General features: G+C 29.0%; 3 protein-coding genes and 1 long non-coding RNA gene across 4 annotated transcripts in view; 2 read left to right on the top strand and 2 right to left on the bottom strand.

Annotated features, from left to right (window-relative positions):
• Window positions 1-255: 255 nt before the first annotated feature.
• Window positions 256-1,701, bottom strand: LOC123264640 (COP9 signalosome complex subunit 5). Its single transcript, XM_044728041.1, has 2 exons — window positions 1,416-1,701; window positions 256-1,152 (listed from the first exon to the last, which is right to left on the bottom strand). Exons 1-2 carry the CDS (start codon window positions 1,568-1,570, stop codon window positions 276-278), a joined length of 1,032 nt encoding a protein of 343 aa, XP_044583976.1. The 5' UTR covers window positions 1,571-1,701; the 3' UTR covers window positions 256-275.
• Window positions 1,702-2,004: 303 nt separating this feature from the next.
• On the top strand, window positions 2,005-8,380 carry LOC123265405. Its single transcript, XM_044729129.1, has 2 exons — window positions 2,005-2,107; window positions 7,883-8,380. Exon 2 carries the CDS (start codon window positions 7,898-7,900, stop codon window positions 8,378-8,380), a length of 483 nt encoding a protein of 160 aa, XP_044585064.1. The 5' UTR covers window positions 2,005-2,107; window positions 7,883-7,897.
• Window positions 8,381-11,747: 3,367 nt separating this feature from the next.
• On the bottom strand, window positions 11,748-15,669 carry LOC123264618 (zinc finger protein 35-like). Its single transcript, XM_044727996.1, has 3 exons — window positions 15,243-15,669; window positions 14,476-14,619; window positions 11,748-14,248 (listed from the first exon to the last, which is right to left on the bottom strand). Exons 1-3 carry the CDS (start codon window positions 15,381-15,383, stop codon window positions 12,284-12,286), a joined length of 2,250 nt encoding a protein of 749 aa, XP_044583931.1. The 5' UTR covers window positions 15,384-15,669; the 3' UTR covers window positions 11,748-12,283.
• Window positions 15,670-15,681: 12 nt separating this feature from the next.
• LOC123265566 overlaps window positions 15,682-19,205 on the top strand; it is a 32,409-nt gene continuing 28,885 nt past the window's right edge. Inside the window, exon 1 of the long non-coding RNA XR_006509599.1 lies at window positions 15,682-16,271. This is a non-coding gene — a long non-coding RNA (uncharacterized LOC123265566). The remainder of the gene's footprint in view (window positions 16,272-19,205) is intronic.

Here is a 19,205-nt window from a genome sequence, read left to right on the forward strand (position 1 = left end):
AATTTTATAAATAAAAATGCAAAATAATTAGAATATAAGTAAAACATAAATATCATAAATGATCATAAATTTCATTTATGAACAATTTCATGTTAAAATTAATTAATGCTGTATATAATTTTTAGTGAATCAAGGTGTAAAAATAAAACGTATTTTTATTCCATTATAAGATATTTTATTTTTATTAAATTAGTTGAATGTTATATTTAGTTTTTATGTAACATAGAAAAGTATTTTTTAAATTTTAATTATATATATATAAAAAAAAAAAAGAATCATTGTGACTCAATGGATTTGGTACTTACTTGGTTGAATAGTTTATCTTTAATTATTTGCGCCATTAAGCCATGGATAACTTCAATTGTTGTTTTGCAGCTGTCTCTTGTAGCTTTAACAAGTTTATCTTCAGTACGACGATCATGAGAATCAGCACCGCTCATAAATCCACCGCGTCCTAGAGCAACTTCAGACTGTTCAAGCTTGTCGGATAAATCAAATATTTGTCCGGTTGTGTAGTCAGCATTTGTAAGTAAACTTGAGGAACTCAATGTATTGACCCAGTATTTATTCCAAAGTGAATCAAGTAAACGCCGATCGAGTGATGATTTGAAATAAGTAACTTCCAATGAATAATATTGTTTGCAGTGAACGCCAAAATCTTCAATTTTATTCAATGGAATTGTTTGATACTCTGATGGTTCTTCATTAGCTGGCTTGTAGCCTTTTGGATAAGTTCTAAATGCTCCCAAACAAACTTTACCAGCGGATATCGTTCTCACTGGATCGATAACGATGGCCACAAAAGGTTCTTGGAAATTTTGGTTCAACATTTGTGTTGAAACATCTATTCCTGATAACCAACAACCGTATCCCGGATGACTGTGGTACCATCCAATGGCATTCTCTTGTCGCCCAACAAGTTTCGCATTTTCAATGTAAGCAGTCATATATTCATAGGCTTGAGCTTGAGCATTGACACGTGTTTCAGTTCCTTCGACTGGCAGAGCAAAAGAGTCCATTACTATCATCGTATTTGCTGTTACTTTTCCTAGAAGAAGACCCATAACTTCGAGTGTTCCTCCTGATCGTGCATGCATAACCATTTTTAATAAAGCCAATGCTGATATCTTGATATCTTTGAAAAAATGTGGACTGTAAAAAAAATGAAAATTAATTTAGAAGATATTTAATAACTTAAAGAACTTTTGTAATAAAGAAATTATGGCAAAAAAAAATTAGAAAGAAAATTGACGTGCAGAAATTAAAAAAATTTTTTAATATTTTTTTCGGAACTAATTTGTTTGTTAAAAAAAAAAAACTAAAAAATGGTCAAGTGACTGATAACTTTAATGTCATAAAAAAAAAAAAAGTTATTATTGTTTAAGTAAAAACATTAAAATAATTAAGTCACTTACTCTTTGTCCCAAGGTTTGGCAGCTAAAATGTCTTGTTGTTCTTGACGATCGTAACGATATATTTCGTCCATAGTACTGATCATTTCAACGTTATTTGACATTTCCCATGTTTTTTGAGCGATCGTTGACTGATCAGTCGGCGATGTACTGGCCATTTTTTGTCTTTTAACAATTAATTTGTTCAATGAAAATCGTGAACCGTGTTTAACGATTGAGGTAATTTAAGGTTATGTTTGATTGATATTATTTTTTTTACACCAAGGATTCAAGGAGAAAATTTACTATGGAGCGTAGAGTCCTCTACCGTAATAATCATGGAGACTAGATAAGGAGCCCGAACTCAAACGGGATAATTGACAGGGGAGTCTGCCCACTAAAATCGTACCGGTTAAGTTACCTTTTTTCACCACTAGCGTCGCTAATGTTCCTTTTGTACTGACGTGAATATAGCATCGTAAATACATGTGAAGTGAGCAAGTAAATGTCAACCGCATTTTTTGTAAGTAAACAATAACAAATGTGTCGAACAATCTCGTGATATAGTTTAAATAATTTTGTAAGTTTTATTTTTATAAAAAATAAAAATGGGTAGGGTGTGTGCTATTAAAAATTGTAATAGTGGAAGTGCCGCTGATAAAAAGCGACGGAGTCAATTAAATTTAAAAGGTCCAGGATTTTTTAAAGTACCACAGGTAAGTAAAAATATTAAAATATTAATAGATAAATAAAACAAAAAAATTCAATGAAAATTAAGTTAGCCGATATCTAAAAATTTTTAGAATTTTTTTTCATTGAAAAAATTATTATAAAAAAATAAAAAAAAATTTTCATTTGTAAAAAACTTGAAAATTTGTGAGTGCAATTTTTAAAAAATATTTTTTTGTATTAATTTAATTATTGAAAAAAAAAATCAAAAAATTAAAAACGTCAGCTAACTTAATTTTCATTCAAAATTAAGTTATCCGACATTTAAAAATTAAAAATTTTTTTAATGAATAAATGATTGCAAAAAAAGAAAAATAATTGTCATTTGTTCAAAAACTTGAAAAACTGTAAGTGCAATTTCAAAAAAAATATTTTTTTATTCTAATTTAATTATTAAAAAAAATCAAAAAATCAAAAACATCGACTAACTTGAGTATCATAAAAATTCATTTTAATAAAATCAAAATTATTTTGTCTTATATTAATTTAAAAGTGTTGATTCCGTTTGTACTCAAGTTAACTTAAAAATATCCTACTACCGCGGCATGTAATTTTTTAATTCATTACAAAATATATTGTATTTTGCTTTACTGCGTGTTTGAACAGTGTCCAATAAAACGTCAGCAGTGGATAGACTCGTTAAAAACAGAATTAAACGACCGTCAGTATGTTTGTGACTTGCATTTTCATAATGATGCAATTCAAAATTCTTATCTAATAAATTTACCAAACGGTGAAATAAATGAAATTACAAAAGGTAGAATAACTCGTATCCCAGGATCAGTTCCATTGATTGTCAATGCCAAACAATCTTCAATTATTGATGACTGTAACATCCAAGCTTTAAATGAGACATCAAAGATGCCTCAATTAATACATGAGCAACATGAACAAAACCAGCAGCATCAAGCGAGTGTTGAATACCAGGGTCAATTGTTGGATGAGATATCAAAGAAGTCTGAATCACTACAGCAATATCAACAAAACCAGCAGCAGCAACAGCAGCAAGAAGTTGAAGAGAACCGAGATCAATCTTTAAATCTGACATCTGAGGTTATTACCTGAACAAAATCAGCAACAGCAAGTAGCCGAAGAACAATTTAATTTTGATGAGGTCAGAATAGAGAGAACCAGGAACAGTCACATCAGACGAATCAAGATATTAAACAAATCAATAACAATTTACTGCAACATAGACTACCAGTGAAACGAAAATTAGAATATCCTGATGAAATTGAGAAATTGAAGCGGCAAAAATATTCTGAGCATTTTGATATTAACCGACAAGTAAATATATTTTTTTTTATCATGCTTTAATCAACCGTTCCAATAGTTATAAAAAAAATCCTAGAGTACAATTTTTATACCGTGTTATAAATATTTAATTATAAAGTCTATATTGTTTGCATGAAATCAAATGAAATTTCAATATTCTAGATAAATTTTGATAATGATGCTGAAATTATGGCGATCATTACTGAACTGAACAAGTTGTTTCCGATTGGTTGGAGCTTTTTACTTGGTATTAATAAATTAATAGCGATTCAGTTTGATCGTATTAAATTTAAAGAAAGACTGCGGTTGGTCCTGGATGAAGATAAATCTGTATCGGTAAAATAATATATGTTTTAACTATTTATTAAAAAAAATAAATTTTGTATTCATTCTGTAATGAGCTAAAACCTTGAATGCAATTTAATTTTATTTGTTACAGGTAACATTTTTAGAGAATTATGAAAAAATAATTGATGGAGAAATAAAATCGGTCAATGATTTAATTGATTATTTAAAATCTATGGAACAAAAAATATTATGCACTGGAACTGGATTTGATAAAAAAAGGTATTATTTGAAATTAAATTGTTTTCGTATTTACTTTATATAATACAAGGGTACTGAATTATCGGAAAAGTTAATATGTATTCTGAATAAATAATTGTTCAATTTTTTAAAACTAGGTACTCATTAAAATGTCATGCTGACGTGACTGATAAATACAAACGTTGTCAAGCTTGTCCAAGATGTCAAGAATGTCAAAAACTACGTTTAAATTTACAAAAAAAAGAAAAAAGTCGAATCCTTAATAGTAAGAACAAAATGAAAAAAACAACTTCTAAAGCTACCAATCTGGAACTCTATAAAAAAACAAAACGTATTCAACAACAGGTATAATTAAATTTTTAATCAGTTTTTTACAAAAGGTAATTGTTATCGTTGTAATTGACTCAATTATTTTTATTTATTATTTTTACACAGAATCAAATCTTAAAATGATCATTGTCATTGAGTATTTTTCAACTGCGACGTTGATAATAACGTTTTTTATTATTACTGAAAATTGTTCAAATTTTTTGTTAATAAGTTTTTTTACTTATTTCAGCTGCAATTATCTACATCAAAATGACGTGGCATTCAAAGAAAAATAAAAACTGTATATCAAGGTCAATTTAATAAAAACTATCTTTGCTACCGAAACAACAACAAATAACAGTGAGAATGTGTTTTGAAAACTCCCAAAAGAAGGGTCCAACTGGCAGGAGATATGAAACTGAATGGATCTATGAATGACTTCTCATACGAATGAAAAGCACTTGTACGTACAATATGATTCGAGCAAGAAATATAATTCCTCTACCAACTATCGACACGTTATCGAAGTATATACAAAAAATTAGTTCGTCAATTTTTGGATTTCTACCGAAACGTTTGAAATTCTACGGAAAAAAGGAGAATCCATGGCACCTGAAAATAAAATTGGCCAAATATCAGCTGATGAGGTTAAACTTCTGGAAAATATTGAATTTAATAAAAAAATCGCTGAGTACACTGGTTTTGTAGATCTTGGAAAGTATACATCAGAATCTGATAGTGACGTTGCTGGAGATCATGCTCTCGTTTTCATGTTTGTACCGTATCGGGGAAATTCTGCTCAACCTTTAGGATGCTTCATCACAAAAAACTGTGTAACTAGTGAAGTTCTTCATAAGTTATTTTTAGAATGCATTATACTTGTAGAAAATGCTGGTTTCCGTGTGAATTCTCTAGTAACTGATGCTGCTCAATGGAATAGAGGAGTTTGGACGAAATTAGGAGTCGACACGAATAATATTAGTTGTGAACATCCATGTGACTCTAGCCGCAGATTATATATGATATCAGACTTCCCACATTTATTAAAATGTTTTCGAAACGGTTTGGTTGAGTTGGATGAATTTGAGGTAATTATTTAACAAATTTTTCCACAATTTGAGTGTATAGCTTTTCATGAAAGGCTAAACAGTTTCTACGTAATATAAGTAATTTTGAAAGGTTTTATATGTGATAGGTGCTGAGGTTTAAAATAATGTATGTACAATTTTTAATCATTTTTTAAATCCTAATAATTAAAGCAAGGTTATTTTCTGATAGACACCCGTAGGAGTGGTTAAAAAAAAATATTGGGAAAATCTTTTGCTGGTAGAGCAATTTGAAAAACCTAATTTGGCAATGGCTTACAAATTGACACCTGCCCATTTAGATCCTAAACTATACCAAAAAATGTCTGTTCCAATGGCTTATCAGGTAAAACGATAAATTTTTAATGACTTTGGATCTTACTTAATAAATTGTATTATTAACAGTTGTACTCGCGTGAAGTTCGTTGTGCAATGACAATTTTACGAGAAAATGGAAATGAGAAATTTGAAGGCTCAGAACCAACCGAGAAATTTATCAAAATAATTGATGATGGCATCCAAGCTATGACTTCGCACGATGCTAAGAGCGCACTATACTTTGAGGATACTTGTGAACAAAAGAAGGTAATGAAGAATATAATTTCATTCATAGAATTAATTAAAAATTTTCATGTGGCAATATTTTTGTTGTGGATATTTTATTACAAGAGTTTTTGTATATAATTTTTCTTATTGTAATAATATACCTGCATGATTTATTTATCTCATTCTATCAAAAATTAAATTTTTAATAAAAGGAACACTTTGTAGTAAAAAAGAGTGTCATGAATCAGTAGATTTTATAATTTGAGCTAAAATTACACAATTTTCGTAATCAAATAAATTAGGCTAAGAAACTAACTTGATTTATCAATTACTTTAACTACATTCTTCATGAAAACAGCTAACTTACTTTCTTAATTTTTTTCAATGAGGAAGCTTAAGCAACTTGAACAATTTTTTTTTAAGGTTCGTTTGGAATTCATCTTTTCTTACAGTATGAGAAATATTGGTATTATTTCTTACTTGCAAAAATTATTGATTATATATGTTCATCTATTCTCTAATTTGCTTTATTACTAACATCTTTGGGGTTTAAAATATCGATTTTTGGATGTAAAAATACAAAATTACAATTTTTAAAAAATTCAAGAGCTAATTATTAAACATTTTAATGCGCGTACTTACCATACTGATAATACACAGAAAGATAACTAATTTTCTTGAGTTTCGGTAAATATTTCTTGCTCCAAAACAACCTCGGATTTCCATTAAAATTTTCTTGTTTAAAGTAAATAACTTTTTCTGTGTATTGTCAGTAATAAAATAGATATAAATATTGAAAATGTTTAGAAATGCTTTAATTTGCTTTTATGTGTTATTTTGCTTTCAGATTTAGATCATATTTTTTGAAATTAATATTTTATGCTTTTATACTTCCTTGTTAAATCTTAAATAATTATTACTAACTTTTCATATGCTTTTTTTACTAACATTGAATTAAGATTACAAGTCTTATAAAAAGATGAATTATAATTACATTTCAATGATTTACAGAATGATTGTAGCTGACAATGGATTCAATAATTTTCATCGTATGCTGTCTTCTATCAATACTGTATCATCTGTAATACTCTGGTAATCGACGTCACCACAGACTCCAAAGATTGATAGAATCAATAAAAAAAATTATTCCTATTTTCAGCGCATTTGCAAATTTTTATTAGTGGATAAAGAGTTGAAGAAATCAAATCGGATAAGAGTAGTAATACAAAAATCACCCATAATCGATGCTGGCAGGAGATGACAAATTAAGAACAATACTAACAATTAATTTAAAATATTTTCGCAATACTAACTTCTAAACGCTTTTTGAAACTTCTATGCATACTATTATTCATTAATGCTTTCTATAAAAAACTTACCTACAATTTTTTTGTCTATTTTTTTCCATAAATAATTTATTTCCGTATGTTCTTTTCCTTTTTCCGAAAACACAGGCCATTTTAACTTTATTGAAGTTTTTAGAAGATTGGGAAAAAATGTTTACTACCACAAAAACTCCTAAAGTATCTACTCCAAAGAACTCCATTTCAGAAAATTCAGTTTTAAATGAAGAAAATCCAAATAACTCCAATCCTAAAATCCCAGTATTAAATAAATCAACTCCGAGAAGCTCAGTACCAAAAAACACAGTATTAAAAAAATCTACTCCGAGAAGCTCAACTCTAAAAAATTCCGTATCAAACAAAACGACTCCAAAATCCAAATCAAAAAAACTTTTCCCTATATCTTCTAGCTCTATATCGGGTTTTAAAGTAACGTTACGAGCAACTTTGGAAATTTTATCTGAGTTACACAATGATTATGGATACGAATATATTCTAACATCTCGGTTAACTCAAGATAATCTTGAGGTAATAGTCTAAGAAATTCTATCTAGTGAATGCTCAAATTTGTTCTATTATTATTATTATTATTATTATTATTATTATTATTATTATTATTATTATTATTATTATTATTATTATTATTGTTTATTTATAGAGATTGTTTTCTATTATGAGATACAGTTGTGGTGCCAATGATCATCCAACTCCTCAGCAGTTTGGTCAAGTTTTTCGTTTGTATTGTTGCAATGCCATGATTAAACCGCCAAAAGGTTCAAATGTAACTGGAGTTGAATTACTTCAAACTCTAATGAAGACAAAGGACTCATTGGAAATGTCTCGTCACCCGCGAATGGAGTGGTTGGAAAAAATTGACCAAATGCTTGAGAACGCTGTACCGCTTGATGCAATTTGGCAAGATAATTCATCCAACAATAGCGATGGCACTGCTATGAGTGAAAATGACTTAAGCGATACAATTACAGAATCAGAGCCAAATACTTCTATAACAGAGGAATGCATGCTTCAAGACCATGACTATGACGTTGTGTCAACAAGCCGAGAAGTTCAGGCTTACATGGCCGGTTATATCGTTAGAAAACTTAAAGCTAAGTGTAAGGTGCCTATTGTGTTTAAAAAGTCTTCAATCGTCTAATGATGAATCGCATTGCCGGGACCGTTTCATTGATTTAATGGAAAAGTATGGAGGATTATCGCGAGCAAGTGACAGTTTATTTCAATTGACTGTGCAATTAGAAGCTGCTTTTTTGGACGTTGTTGGTAGAGTGGGGCTGAGTCATGGAATTATTTATAAAATATTAAACCGAGTTGAGAAAATTCTACCAACATTATCATTAGTAGGGTGTGCAGTTCATCAGCTTGAAATCACCAAAGAAATAATTGATTTTTACATAACCATGAGGCTGTATTTTCTCGGTAGAACTTTTAACAAGAGAAATCAGTTGAGAAGAGAAAAAATGAAAACTCTGAAAAAACTTCTAAACTAGTAACATAAACTATAATTTAAACGAATCTTATTTTAAATATTCATTACTTGAATTATTATCTTCTATTTAATTAATCATTATCTCATAAATAACTTATTTTCTTTATAAAAAAGTTGTACGTTTAACAATATAATATTTATCTATATTAAAATTTTTCTCATTACTATTGACCTTTCAAACTTATTAAAATTATAAAAAAATTATTTCATTTCTAGGAGTAAATTATATTATTAATTACATTAATATTTAAAACTAATTACGGTAAATAAGTTTTGTTGATTTTATTTAATTACTTTCTTTTTCTTAACAAATTAATTTATTTAAATTATTTCATTAAGTACTGTTAAATAATTTAATTATTTGACTCTACTCATTTATTTATTCATTTTTAATTAATTAATTATTTTAATTATTTAATTAAAATTGAAATTAATATAATTAACATTTAATTTAATTAAAATTAAAAATTATTTAAATTAATTAATTCATTCATTCATTCATTGAATTAGATTCAAAATTTATTCATTCTATCAATTCCATTTGAAACTACCGCTTTCACTCCCCGCCATTTTGGTACAAATGGAACACTAACGCCCTCTTATTTTTAGACGCTATTTGTATACATGGAGTTCGGGCTCCTTATCTAGTCTCCATGGTAATAATATTCAGTGCAGCCAGTTTTCATCGAGGTGTTGATTAGCGGTTAATTTTGATTCTTAAAATCACTAATCTCTATTATTTAAATATAATATAATATTTACCCGTGTTAAATATTTAATATGTTAATCTTTCAAGCTGTCGGGTAAAATTAACATTTTTGATTTTTTAATCCGGGTGACATTATAATTTTTTCACAATGAAAAATTGAGCTTGTTGAAGACAGATTTTAATTAAAGAAACATATTACATCACAATTTGATACTGAAATTAACAGACATCTGATAATTTATAGATTTTTATTAAAAAGGTAAATTATTATAAAAACAAATTTTTTTAATTTCATTGTAGAAACTAAAAAAAAAAAATGTTGTAAATCTTTAAAAAATATTTTTTAGTAATTTATTTATTTAACAAAAGCAAAAAATGATCAGATGTTTTTTAATTACGGTGTCATATTAATAGTGCATAGGACTGGTCTGAGCTTCTAATTTTCATCATATTCATCATATTTTTAGAAATTAAAAAAAAGTATCGAATATGTTTACATTCATACTTGTATTTTTGAAAATAAACATAACAGTGATATATTTAAAATTAATTTAGAGGTAAAGAAATTGATATTCAACTTTATATAACAATAATAATCAAAAATTTTTATGAAAATAATTAGATTTCAATTATTTATAAAAAAAAAATTCCGTTAAGGGAAAAAGCAAAAAAAAAGATAATAACGTAGATCACATGAGAAATTTTCAAATAACATTTCTTATAATAATTTAAATCGTTCTTTGCACACAAGACTATTTTTTAACTATTAATTTCAAGAACAAAAATATCAGCTGCAGAAACTTTGTCATTTATCATTATACAAAATTTAGTACAATATTAAAAATCAAAAGTATTTTTAATAAGTATAAAAAATGTTTTCATATAATTGTGACAATTAAATTCAATGTTATATCTAGTATGGCAAAAGTAATAAAACGTTTATAACAAATATGATATTTACATGGCTTTATTTTAAAATTGTCTTATCGTGTGTAATATCGGATAATGCCTTAATAGTAATTATTCTGGTGGGTCTGAAGTCGGTGAGTCTGAAGATTCACGCCGCCTTTTAATACCTCTTGAAATTGAAGGGAATAATTCTTTACAAAGATTAGATCTGGGACGTTGCTGATGTTGATCTGTAATGTCTGCTAAAACTCGACTTGTGACTTCTGTTGATGGGTGAGTTAAAGTTGAAGTTGAAGGTAAGTTAGTTACATTTGAAGTTGACTCGAGTTCTGAATGAGATATTGATGATTTATAGTTTAAAGTAACTTTTTTTTCTAGAACAGTTCGAGGTGATTTAGAATCTGGAGGAATCTCATTTTCTTTATTTTCATTAGTTGATTCAGAACAATTGTCATCGTTTCTTTGTCCTTCCTATAAATCATAAATTGTTTTAGTTAATAATTAAAAAAAAAATTATTATAATTAAATTTGATTTACCTTTTCGCTCAATTCATGTTGAGTTTCATAAGGTTTTTCATAAAAATCACATGAAGTGTCAAGAGTTCCTAAACATTGTATGCAAATAACCTGAGATAATCTATCATTTTCTTCTATCTGAAATATTTAAAAATTTAACACTCTTAAATATTATTATATAAGTAAATTTTAAGTATTTCGACAAAGGGAAAGAATAAAATTAAAATGATAAAAATTTTAAAAGTTTTATTTACTAACTTGTTTCAATAAAAATATTTCATCCGAAATATAAGAAACTATTTAAGTTTTTTTATTATTATAGAATAAAATAAAAATACAATAATACAATCATGCAAAAATTTATAAATACTTGGAGGAGAAGAAACGATTGAAACTATAAGCACTATACAAGAATAATAATTTTTATTATTTAACGTAAATAATGGAATTGGTGAATGAGCATATTTTTTTCAATATTTATACATATTTATATGTATGTAGAATAATAATAAAAAAATTCGCGCTACATAACTTCAGTAATATATTCAGCGTTAATAATTATCAAGTTAAATTGGAAAATTAACTTACAAATCTAAATACTTCATAATTATACAATGGTACAAGATTTATTTTATTACAAATATTCGAACATACGAATGTAAAAATTATTGCTTTACTTGAATGTCGTCAGTCTCAAGACCACGGACGGTGGAAAATACATTTTTTTTTTTTTGTAAATAAGGTAAAAGCCCCAGTATATGATCATGTACCAGTATATGATCACTCCATGTATTTGTATATCTATATTCGCAAATGTAGGTATACAAATACATGGAGTGATCATATACTGGTACATGATCATGTATCGGGGCTTTTACCTTGTATGTTTTTTCTTTTATTATTTTCTTTATTGATTCTATTCGTTTCTTTTTAATGACAATTACAAAGGCACTATTTATCAATGTTATCACACAATTAATAACAAATAGGTATTTTGTTTTTTCATACATATATCAGACACATACGTCTAGTACAAACCAACAACCTTTTCCATTTTATTTTTTTCATAAAAATATATATCAAGTTAAATACAATTTTCATTTTGTGTTTCATATTATAACTATTATTTTATATTGTTTTATATCAAAAACTTTTTTACCAGAAAATGTATACAAAATAGTAGATTTCTAGATGTCAAAAAGGTATTTGAATAATTTTGGAAGACACGACGAAACGTGATTAATTATAACTGATAATTGAGCATTCAACTACTGCACAATTATTTATTAATTCAATCTTCCTAAAGTCCGTATAAAATAGAGCTTAAATTACTAACCAGGAAGATTAAAAAATATATATATTTATATATAAATTTCTTATAGTAATATAAAAAAAAAAAATTAATAAATAAGACATTATTATTTTTCGTTAGAATCAGTGTCAACTGAAGCTGGCGAGGGAGTTGATTTATCGCTTATTCCCGTTTGATTTTTATTATCAGTCGTAACAATTCTTCCAGATTCAGCAAAGTGTCTTTTCCTATGTACTTTCATATTATCACGTCTATTAAATTTTCGACCACATTCAGGACAAGCATGGGTTTTTTCACCGTGTACATGACGATGTGCAGCTAGATGACTGGCTTGAGCAAAGCTAGCTCCACACTTTTGACATATATGCTTCCTTAATCCCTCATGTTTTAGCAGATGTTCATTTAAAAATGCTTTTGATGCATAACGATTATTACAAACATTGCAGACAAATGGTTTGGGATTTGAATGTTGTAATACATGTGCTTTATACTTAGACGCAACTTTAAATGTTTTAGAACAAATTTCACATGTATAAGTTGTTGCGTGTCGTGTTTTAATGTGATCATTTAAGACAGCTAAACTTGAGTAAAGATTATAACAAAAACGACATCGAAAATTACGTCTATTCTTCAAATGTACACTACCAATATGACTTAGCAAACGTGTACGGAATGGGAATACTTTGCCGCAATATTCACAAGCTAAATTTTGCGGTGGAAGATGTGATTTAACGTGCATCTGTAAGGACACTTTATGATGATAACTCTGTCCACAATCGGAACATTGGTATGGTTTAATGCCTTTATGAACATTATCATGCTCAGTCAAATCGAATTTTGATCTAAAACGTTTTGGGCATTTAGGACACTGCATAGGTCGTGGATTTGTATGTGAACATCTTATATGTTTCATAACGTCTGATTTACATACAAATTTAGCAACGCACAGTGTACAAGCATATTGTTTTATACCAAGATGTGTTTTTACATGTACAGTACATTTATCCCGGCGTTCATAAAATTTGCGGCATAATTTACACGAATATCCAGATTGACCGTCAACTGTGGTACTTTCAACGTTGTCATCAACGCGAATTTCTTCACCATCAATGCGAAAAAGCTCTTCAGGATTTCTTGATGATATAATACCGCCACCTCCACTGTCACTGATACTAGACAATCGTTTTTCCAATTCCTCTAATTCAGCTGTTCTCGTAGAGGGTAAATCTTTATCCTTACTTTTTTTACCTTTCACAATTGAATTTATAATTTGACTTAACTCAGAATTATTTTCATCTTCCAATAGATTAATTATTTCAGACCCTACAAGACATGAACCTTGATCGGGAAAGACACGAGCTAATACAGTAACAGTTGACTCTGTTTCTTGTTTTTTTCTCAATTCTAACGTAAAACTAATATCTTCGATATCACCATTACGATTACTTGATTCTTTAACAGAAACTTCAACTTCTGGCGAAGATGATACAGCAGTTAAGACTTTATTTAATGCTGAAGTTGGTATCTGGATCATTCCATTTTCATCAGTAACTTTTTCTTGTGATTTTGAAGCACTGGAATTACTACTCGTCTTTTCACTAATAGCCTCAGAGTTTGAATTAACTCGGTTCTGATTTTGATTTTGACTTCGTAATCGAGTTACTATTGATACTCCTTCTTTTAAGGTTGATTTTGTCCTCGAAGAAACTTTTTTGAGTGAGATATTTTTTGATTTCGACTTTTTTCTCGTTTTTATTCGAGATTCAGTTATATTACGACTCCTCAACCATCTTCGATTAGGTGTTTCATCGACAACATCTTCATTCGTATCTTTATCGCTATTTTTAGACCGTGTTTGCGGTGAAGTTCGTGTTCTTTTCGGTTTTGTTGTGATTTCAGTTGGCTCAATAACATCTTTGAAATTTTCTTCTCGCGTTGGATCAACATTTTCTATGTCTGCTGTTGAATTATGATTTTTGTCAGTACTAATATTGTTGGTCGACGTACTAGGTGGTTCTGGGATCACTATTGACTCTGCTGCATTTACATCTTCCACCGTTACTTTTTCCTCCTGCAGTAAAACGAATTAGATGTACCAGTGTAAAATAAAACCTTATTATAGATTTTTCTTTATTTACTTTTTCGATTTAATTTAGGATAAATGGTTGATATTAGTTATGAAAATTAAGTCGAAAATTTTTAATTAAATAAAGAAAAATCTATTAAGTTACGATTAATTATTCAAATACAATAGAGCGGCAGAGCATTTAATATTATTTAAGAAAAAAATGAACTTACGATGTCTTGTATAGAAGGTACATCATACTGATCGCGTAACAGCTGTTGGGTACGTAGACATTCCTCTTGAAAGTCACAAACGAATTCAAGTTTACCCAGACATTGAACGCATATAGTCTTTGGCAGAGGATCCGTCTCATGTATCTATGATTTAAACAGAATTTGTTTATTTTATTTATATTTCATTAGATCACCATGATTATCATCAATAATAATTAAAATTAATTAATTCATTTTATTTTTAATAAGTTTATAACAATCTTACAATATATTAAAACGCTACCGCTCCAAAAAATATTAATCGTAACGAGGTTTTATAAGAAAATAATTGGTTAAAATTTAAAAAAAATGTTTCTGGTTCATCTATTCGTTTATCATACGATAATTATCCAATTCCAAAGCAAAGTAATTTTCAACTCTTAATTAAAAAATTGTTCCATGTACTTAATCTATTTTTAATTAAGAAGTCATTATTTAGAAATAAAATTTATTTTATAAGCATGAAAAAAAAATCAAAAATGACATAAAGCGAAGTAGCAAACGAATGTACAAATGTCAAAATATTAAATATTTTATATATTAATAAAATGGATAATAATAACCAAACAATGTCATTAGTAATAAAAATAATAGGTTGTGCGAGCGTCCCGACGCGTCTTCATCGGCATCACCATTTTTCTAACCCTCTTTCCCTTTGTCTGTACAAAAGTATATATAGATATAAATAAATAAACAAATAAAGTAAATTTTAACGAATAAAAACTCACCACAATATTTATTTTATTATGTATTTTTAATCCAAGCAACCTTCTAGTACCTTCCTCGCCAAAAATATCAATATATATACTTTCGAATTGTCCACATAATCTGCAGACTTGATGCACTTGTTCAGGTAACTTCATCTCCATTTTTGTTTTAAATTAAACAACAATATCGTAACAGGTATAAAATTCAATCCATCAACATGTGATTTTATGTTTGTAATTTCCATTCCTAAATGAGCATTGTATGCTTATATTATCTTATTTTTTTCGATTAAAATACAGCGGATAATTGCGCGAAAAAAAATAATTTTAATGAAAAAAAGAACACGATAAGTTATTCACTTATAGGAATTTTTAAATACGTATATATGGTTTACTTATAAATTAAAAAAAAAATATTTACTCTTATCACATTTTCTTTACTAGTTAAATTTATTATATAAAATTATTAATATTTATGATGATAAGCGGTTATTTAGGCACTATGTTGACACAAAAATTGTCCTTGGCCCTCTCTTTAAGTTTCTACAAGCTATTATATAGAATACAGAGAAATGTTTTTCTCTTTCTATGTACCCTCTCTTTCTTTCTCTCTTGCTCTCTTTATCGCTCCTTATTATCATCTTTATTGCTATGGTAGCGTCGGTGGTTCGGTTATTTAGTTAATTTAAAGAACTGAGATAAAAACTTTGAGCAATGACATCTAGTCTTGATTTTTTAAACTAATTATTTACACTATAGGAAGTGGATGATGACGTCGGTTTAATCTAACAAGTTTTATGATATATAGAAATTATTAACTTTGATCATATTCAAACGATGCAAGTTTATGTTTTCAAACAGCCATAAACAATTAAAATAATAGTTTCAATTATTTTTTATCTAATTAGTTTATTTTATTAATAATTGGCAATGCAACAGTGATACCAACCAATTAAAAACTGCATTCATACTGGACTGATCGATTATGCCCGGAAATTTGATGAAAATTGGCGCGCAAATACAAAGAGTTATAAAAATAACAATTTACAAGTACTCTTATCTAGGTCTATTGTTTTATCATTTATGAAAGTAATAAATAGTTTAATAATAATGTATGAATTATTTTTAATATAAATTTTTAATTAGTATTTATTATTTTTTGAATTTTCATGAGTTAATTTTTACCAATTTACAAACAACAAATGATTAATTATTTTGCACGATTCATGATGAGAAGCATCAGAGAGTGCTTTACGATCGAAAAATTTTTTTAGCCTTATTTCGGCAACTATTTTCATTATTATAGTCTTGTTAGTTCACAGAATCAAGATATTTTGCATACTATTGTCAAGATAATTTAATGGAGGTTAATTTGACACTTTCCAAAAATTGATTTAGTGCACTAGAAACGGAAAAAAAACATCAAAATAGGTCAAAAAAATTTCCTGTCCGTCATGTATGAAACCCTGAAAACTCTGAAAACACTCTAACTTTCGAAAAAATGCATCAATTGAATTAAATTTTTTTTTTAAATTCTTGAGGAGAATTGTAGGTCACTATCTGAATTGTAGGGTCGCTAACTGTAAGCAACGCTATTCTTATTGCCGAGGCTGAAGGCTGTCGAGTATCGTGAGGCCCGAGATCTGTGACGTAAGGTCTTACCCCCAGCCCGTGACAAGACTCGCCCCCACTCAACGAGGGTTGAGAGGACTACGAGAGAGATTGTTAGGGGCATTCCGACGCCATTCTTCATGAGGACCTCACGCGATGGGTCCTAGTACAACGTCACCCAGTCATTGTCATCCCTTAATTATATTGGCTTTCATTAGCTGTCTCATTCCGTAGTCATTATCGGGTTATTACTTGTAGATGTATAAATAAATATGAGTGGTATACAAAATATAAACCTCGAGTCTTACAGAATATGCGAATGGTTAGGTAATTCAGTGTCGTTCATGTACAATTAATAAAATAAAAAAGCAACAAGATTGTATATCTATATATTGTTGTGAATCCGAAAGGATTGATCGCAACGTTCTCTATATATTAATATAGAATCTATATATATATAGGAGACTTTCTATAGATATAGATAGTCACTCATCACGATATCTCTGGAACTATAAGACCTAGAGACTTGAAATTTGGCAGGAATTTTCCTTTTGCCAAGTAGAGGTCAGCTAAGAACGGATTTCACGAAATTCCACCCACAAGGGGGGTTGCGGGGGTGTTCATGAAAAAAATTCATATTTTTCAATTATGGCTTTTAATAGTTCAAAACTTGGTCAGAATGTTTCAAATTACATTTAGAAATTTTTTAAAAACGAATTCTGTGACATTCCACCCCCCTGGCGTGCCCGTGCGTGGGCGTCAAATTAAGAAAAAATTCGTAAATTTCAATCTATAGCTATTAATACTTTGAAACATGGCCAGAATGCTTTTTTGGCGTTTTTGAGCTGTTAAGAATAAATTTCATTAAATTCTACCCCCACATGTCCGTGCGTGGGCGTAAAATTAAAAGAAATTGTACCTTTTAATCTATAGCAGCTAAAGGATTGAAACTTGGCCAGATTGATTTTTTTGGAGTTTTTGAGCTGTAAAGAATGAATTTTATGAAATGCCACCCTCACAAATCCTTGCGTGGGCGTTAATTAAAAAATTATAAAATTCAATTCCTAAAGGATAATAAGAAGGCATTAAATATAAAAAAAATTAAAAATCTATATATATTCTATATATAGGAGATCAAGTTTTTGAACTCATTGATCACGATATCTCTGAAGCTATAAGGCCGATTGACTTGAAATTTGGTAGGAATATTCCTTTCGCCGAGTAGAGGTCAGCTAAGAACGGATTTTACGAAATTCCACCCACAAGGGGGGTGGCGGGGACGTTAACAATAGAAAATTCCCATTGTTAACCTATAGCTCCTATCGACTTCAAATTTGGTAGGAATCTCCTATATGTGATGTAGAATTGATCTAAGAGCTGATTTTACGACAATCTACTACCAATATGGATTGCGGGGGTGGACGTTAACAATGAAAATTAAAAATTTCAGACTTCTAGCTCCTACAGACTCCTAATTTTGTATGAATTTTGAGTGAGTGATGTAAAAATAATTTATGAACGAATTTTACGATATCCCACTCCACAGAGGAGTGCAGGGGTGGGTCTTAACAATGAAAATTTTAAATTTCCAAGCTATAGGGCCTACAATCTCTAAATTTGATAAGTATCTGCTATATGCGAGGTAGAAATGATCTAAGAGTGGATTTTATGACAATCTACTCCCAATATGGATTGCGAGGGTGGACGTTAACAATGAAAATTAAAAATTTTCGACTTTTAGCTCTTACAGACTCCTAATTTTGTATGAATTTTTTGTAAGTGATGTAAAAATAATTTATAAACGAATTTTACGATATCCCACTCCACAGAGGAGTGCGGGGGTGGGTCTTAACAATGAAAATTTTAAATTTCCGAGCTGTAGCTCCTATAGGCTCCAAATTTGGTAAGAATCTGTTCTATGGGATGTAGAAATGATTCAAGAGCGGATTTAATGACAGCCTACCCCCAATATGGATTGCGGAGGTGGGCGTTAACAATGAAAATTTTAAATTTCCGAGCTACAGCTCCTATAAGCTCCAAATTTGAAAAGAATCTATATATATATATGAGATTTCCACCTATATATTGACTCATCACGATATCTCTGGAACCATAAGGCGTAGAGATTTGAAATTTTGTAGGAATATTCCTTTCACCGAGTAGAGGTCAGCTAAGAACGGATTTTACGAAATTCCACCCACAAGGGGGGTTGCGGGGGCGTTGAAAATGGAAAATTCCCATTTTTAAACTATAGCTCCTATCTACTCCAAATTTAGTAGGAATCTCCTATATGTGATGTAGAAATTATCTATGAGCGGATTTTATGATAACTCATCCCCAATAAAGATTGCGGGGTAGGGGTTAACAATGAAA

The sequence above is a fragment of the Cotesia glomerata genome, linkage group LG5, assembly GCF_020080835.1.
Source record: "Cotesia glomerata isolate CgM1 linkage group LG5, MPM_Cglom_v2.3, whole genome shotgun sequence".
Lineage (NCBI taxonomy): Eukaryota > Metazoa > Arthropoda > Insecta > Hymenoptera > Braconidae > Cotesia > Cotesia glomerata.